The sequence below is a fragment of the Microtus ochrogaster genome, chromosome 18 (assembly GCF_000317375.1).
Source record: "Microtus ochrogaster isolate Prairie Vole_2 chromosome 18, MicOch1.0, whole genome shotgun sequence".
Taxonomy (NCBI): Eukaryota; Metazoa; Chordata; class Mammalia; order Rodentia; family Cricetidae; genus Microtus; species Microtus ochrogaster.
The window spans coordinates 65,696,357-65,700,515 of NC_022020.1; the positions used below are offsets into that span (position 1 = coordinate 65,696,357).

Consider the following 4,159-nt stretch of genomic DNA (forward strand, 5'->3'; position numbering starts at 1 on the left):
GGCCTTAGCCCTAGCTAACGAGCTACTGGCTATTAATGGCTGCATTTGCTTCAAGAGCACAGCCACTTGTAAACTGTTCATGATCCAGGAAATAATCTCACAATTGTGCTTATGCAAGTAACCCTAACTAAATTCAGTGAACATTAAAAAAAAATCGTGACAGTAGGAATGAGAAGTGTCAGAAAGAATTGCATAAATGAAGTAGGAAAGAAAGGAAAAGGTGAATATGACCAAAATACACATGTATCAAAGTGTCAAAAATAAATGCTAAAATTTTTTTTAAAAAAAGGTAAAGAAACAACATAAGTTAGAATAGCTAAAACTCAAGAACCTGAAAAAATGTTAAATGTGGCCAAGAGTATATGTATGTATCCAAACAGCAGTGAGGAAACTAGAGTTCTATTGAACATGTCAACAGTGTTAACAAGACCAGGACAAATCAGCTGTGTGCTCATAGTTGTTGCGTTTCTTCCTACAACACCAAAAACTTGAGTCAATCACAGCAAAGTAGGACAGTTTTCTGGATCCCATAGGGTTTTCACTGTGCTAGTCTGGGAATGACCATACCTAGCTTTACAGTGAGCCTTCATGTGTTCCTTCAGCTCGGGCGTCGTCTCAAACTCCATCTTACAGGCCTTGCAGGTGTGGACTCGGTTGTTTGCCAGCTCCTGTCGGTGCTCCTCCATGTGTATGGCCAGCTGGCTGTGCAGCGTGAACTCATCCCCACACTCAGAGCAAATGAGGTTCTGGAAAAGGAACATTTCCAAGCCACTGCTCCTTAAAAGAACTGGTGCCACTTTGAACATCAGCCCACAAATGACACCTTCCTCTGGAACATACGTCACATTCGCCTCTCAAAAATGCATTATTGTGTCCAAACTGAAATGCATAAAAATCATTTCTACAAGTAAAGGATAAAATGAAAACCACAATTCGCAGACAAACTGGATTCTACACCAAAAGGCTATTGGACATTTGTCAAATGGTCCATGCGTTCCATGAAAACTTCAGAGAAATAGAAAGACTTCAACACATAAAGGTCAGGAAGGAATTCTAGGTGAGATTATAATCTATAGAACACCACCAAACACATAGGTAGGTGATTATTTGTCAATGGAAATGCTTCATTGTCCACTGAGTTACAACTACAGACTGAATAGCTCACACGGGCAGCTAGACTGCTGTAAGTAGGGGACACACAGGACTTACCCTGTGCCCAAACCAATATCATCAAAGTTCTCCAGTCTTCTTTAGGACTTGAATAGTTTATATCTAAGTATATATATATATATATATATATATATATATATATATATATATATATATATATATATAATATGTAATATATATTTTAATGAATTCATTTCATCTGCTTAATGAGGGTTTTTGCTTTAGTTTGGGGTTTTGGTTTTTGTTAGACAAGGTTTCATTCTGTAGTTCTGGCTGGTCTGGAACTCACTGAGCAGGCCAGGCTAGCTTCAAACTCGCTAGATCTGACTGCCTCTACCTCCCAAATGGTGAGATTAAAGGTGTGTGCCACAATGATTAGTTTAATGAGGGTCTTGTGGGGTGCTGGTCTTTTGTTTTATTTTTTAATGTAGCTGCAGAAGGCAGTTATTCCAGTCCATTCCAGCTGGACAGAGTGGACTAGCCACTGTGAAGCTGGGTCTGAGTTTATCACATGTGACAGACTACATGAACCCTGGTGTGCTCATTTCCAACCCCACAGAAGAAGAGGGCAAAGCGAAGTTGAATGATACAGAGATGGCAAAAAGAACATGACAGTGATGAGTACTTCTGCAGATGGCAAGTGCTGGATTAGGACATCTCCAATCCATGGACATGTGTGCAGCTTCATATGCAGCATTTACTTTTGTTGTGACCCTGGCAAACCGTCCAGACATAGAAAGTACCCCATCAATGAGCAGAAACTGTTAGTTCCAAATCAGGAAAGGTCATTTTTCTTCGACTGTGATATGATCACAGTTTCATATAACCCCAGCTAGCCTCAAACTCACTATGTTCCAAGGATGACCTTGAGCTTCTCATCTTCCTTGATCTGCCCCTGGGTAGGTAGTAGGATTACAGGCCTATGCCACAACACCCTCTTTATGTAGTACTGGGGGTTGAGCCCAGAGCGTCACACATGCTTGGAACAACTCCACGAACTGAGTTAGATCCCCAGCCCTTCTGTTTTCCCATCAGGTTCCCCCTATTATTCTGTATACCAGTTTTAGATGCAAAGCTCAGCAAAATTAGGTTGTGAACTGTACTTAAAGCTCTGCTGCAGGAAAAGGTTAAAAATGAAGGGAATTGCATTAAGAAATCTAATAGCGATTTTAAATTGACATTATAATATAGTAACTTAATGAATTAATAAACTACTAGACTGTTAGTAACTTTGAAGATAATGAAAATTTACCCTAGCATACTGACAAAAGGAAAGAAATTAGCCATTCCAATCCATGAATGTGTTTGGCAGAGAAAATGTTTTGTTTTGTTTTGTTTTTTTTATTAATAATCCTATTACTTGTTCAGGCTCAAAATTACAAGACAGGCTGGAAAGATGGCTCAGTCATTAAGAACACTGGCCGCTCTTCCAGAGGACCTGGCTCACATTTGGCGGCTCACAAGTGCCTGTAAGTCCAGGTCCAGAAGATAAGACGTCTCTTCTGACCTCCCTGGGTACCAAGAGTGCACATGGTGCACATATGTAAACTCAGGCACACATACACACACATGAAAATATATAAATACTTTTTAACTTACAAACAGAGCTGGACTCTTGGTCCCCATTCCCCACTCTTACTCTCTTGCTCTGGCTCACACCCACCACCTTTTCTCTCATTCTTTTTTCTTTTTGGTTTTTTGAGATGGGGTTTCTCTGTGTAGTCTTGACTGTCCTGGAACTTCCTCTGTAGACCTGAACTCAGAGATCCACCTGCCTTTGCTTCCCGAGCACTGGGATTAAAGGTGTGCACCACCACCATCTGGCTCTCTCACTTTTACACAGAATGATCAGATGAATACATCTGGGAAGCGATCTACATGGACATTACACACACATTTCTCAGAAATGTCTATGTGAAAACATCTGTTTATATACAATTTGCTCAGATGAAGAAAGGAAGATGGAGCACACCTCCAGAACCAAAGCCAACACATGCCTTCACTGTCTCTCTGCTACTGACCTGACAATTCAAAAGAAGCTAGGACCTTCCTCCCACCTCTCAGTACCGCAGAGATAACTGAGGAAGTCTCTGCATCCTCCACACCATCAGAAGTATCACATCTCCTCCTAGACTATCCTGGGGAATTATAGTGCTCTTGAGGAGCCAGCGGAAGTCATGGGGGAAATTTCACACAGCACTTTACTTGGCTGATGATATACCACCTCTGAAGAGCCAGGGTACACAAGATTAAGACTGCTCTGCAGCCTCCGAGCTCCCGGAATGAACACTGACTCCTCTCATCTGCCTCTCCAACCTCCATATGCTGCACTGTCCTGCCAAGCCTCAACATTCCAGGACGGAGCTCTCCTAGTCTCTGTAAGGACTCCAAAATGATGTTCAGTGCCTCAGGTACTCCAAGTTCACCCCATTGAACACTGTTCCTCCCCTACATCACAGCAATCAACAAATGTGCACAGCCTCCTTGTGAGCTGCTAGGTCTGCCAAGTAGTGGGGGAATGCACCTGCTATTCTCCAAACATCCTATAGCATCCTCCAAGAGAGATGAGTAAATTCAACAAAGAACATTAACTTTAATAATTATGTGAAGTTTAAGGAAATGTGCTTAATATTCAGAAACTACAGTTATTTCTCTTCCCTAGCTTGAATAATTTGATAGAGTACTGACCTTAAGGGCTCTGGGACTATTAATTTCAGCAGAGCAGTGAGGAAAACAGTCTACAAATTCTAAAAATGCCACCTCTATCACAGGTAGCCCTAAACTAAAAGTCATTTATGCTTCCTAAATACATATATCAAAATGTGTTTTTATGATATTTTCAAATCAATTTATACACAATAAGCACACATTAAAAGAATAATTGGATTTTTTGTTTGTTTGTTTGTTTGTTTTCGAGACAGGGTCTCTCTGTGGCTTTGGAGCCTGTCCTGGAACTAGCTCTGTAGACCAGGCTGGTCTCGAACTCACA

At 41.1% G+C, this 4,159-nt stretch overlaps 1 protein-coding gene across 1 annotated transcript in view; it reads right to left on the reverse strand.

Annotated features, from left to right (window-relative positions):
• Znf236 (zinc finger protein 236) overlaps window positions 1-4,159 on the reverse strand; it is an 88,455-nt gene that overhangs the window by 75,973 nt on the left and 8,323 nt on the right. Inside the window, exon 4 of the mRNA XM_005356415.3 lies at window positions 568-746. Coding sequence (XP_005356472.2) covers window positions 568-746 — 179 coding nt within the window. The remainder of the gene's footprint in view (window positions 1-567; window positions 747-4,159) is intronic.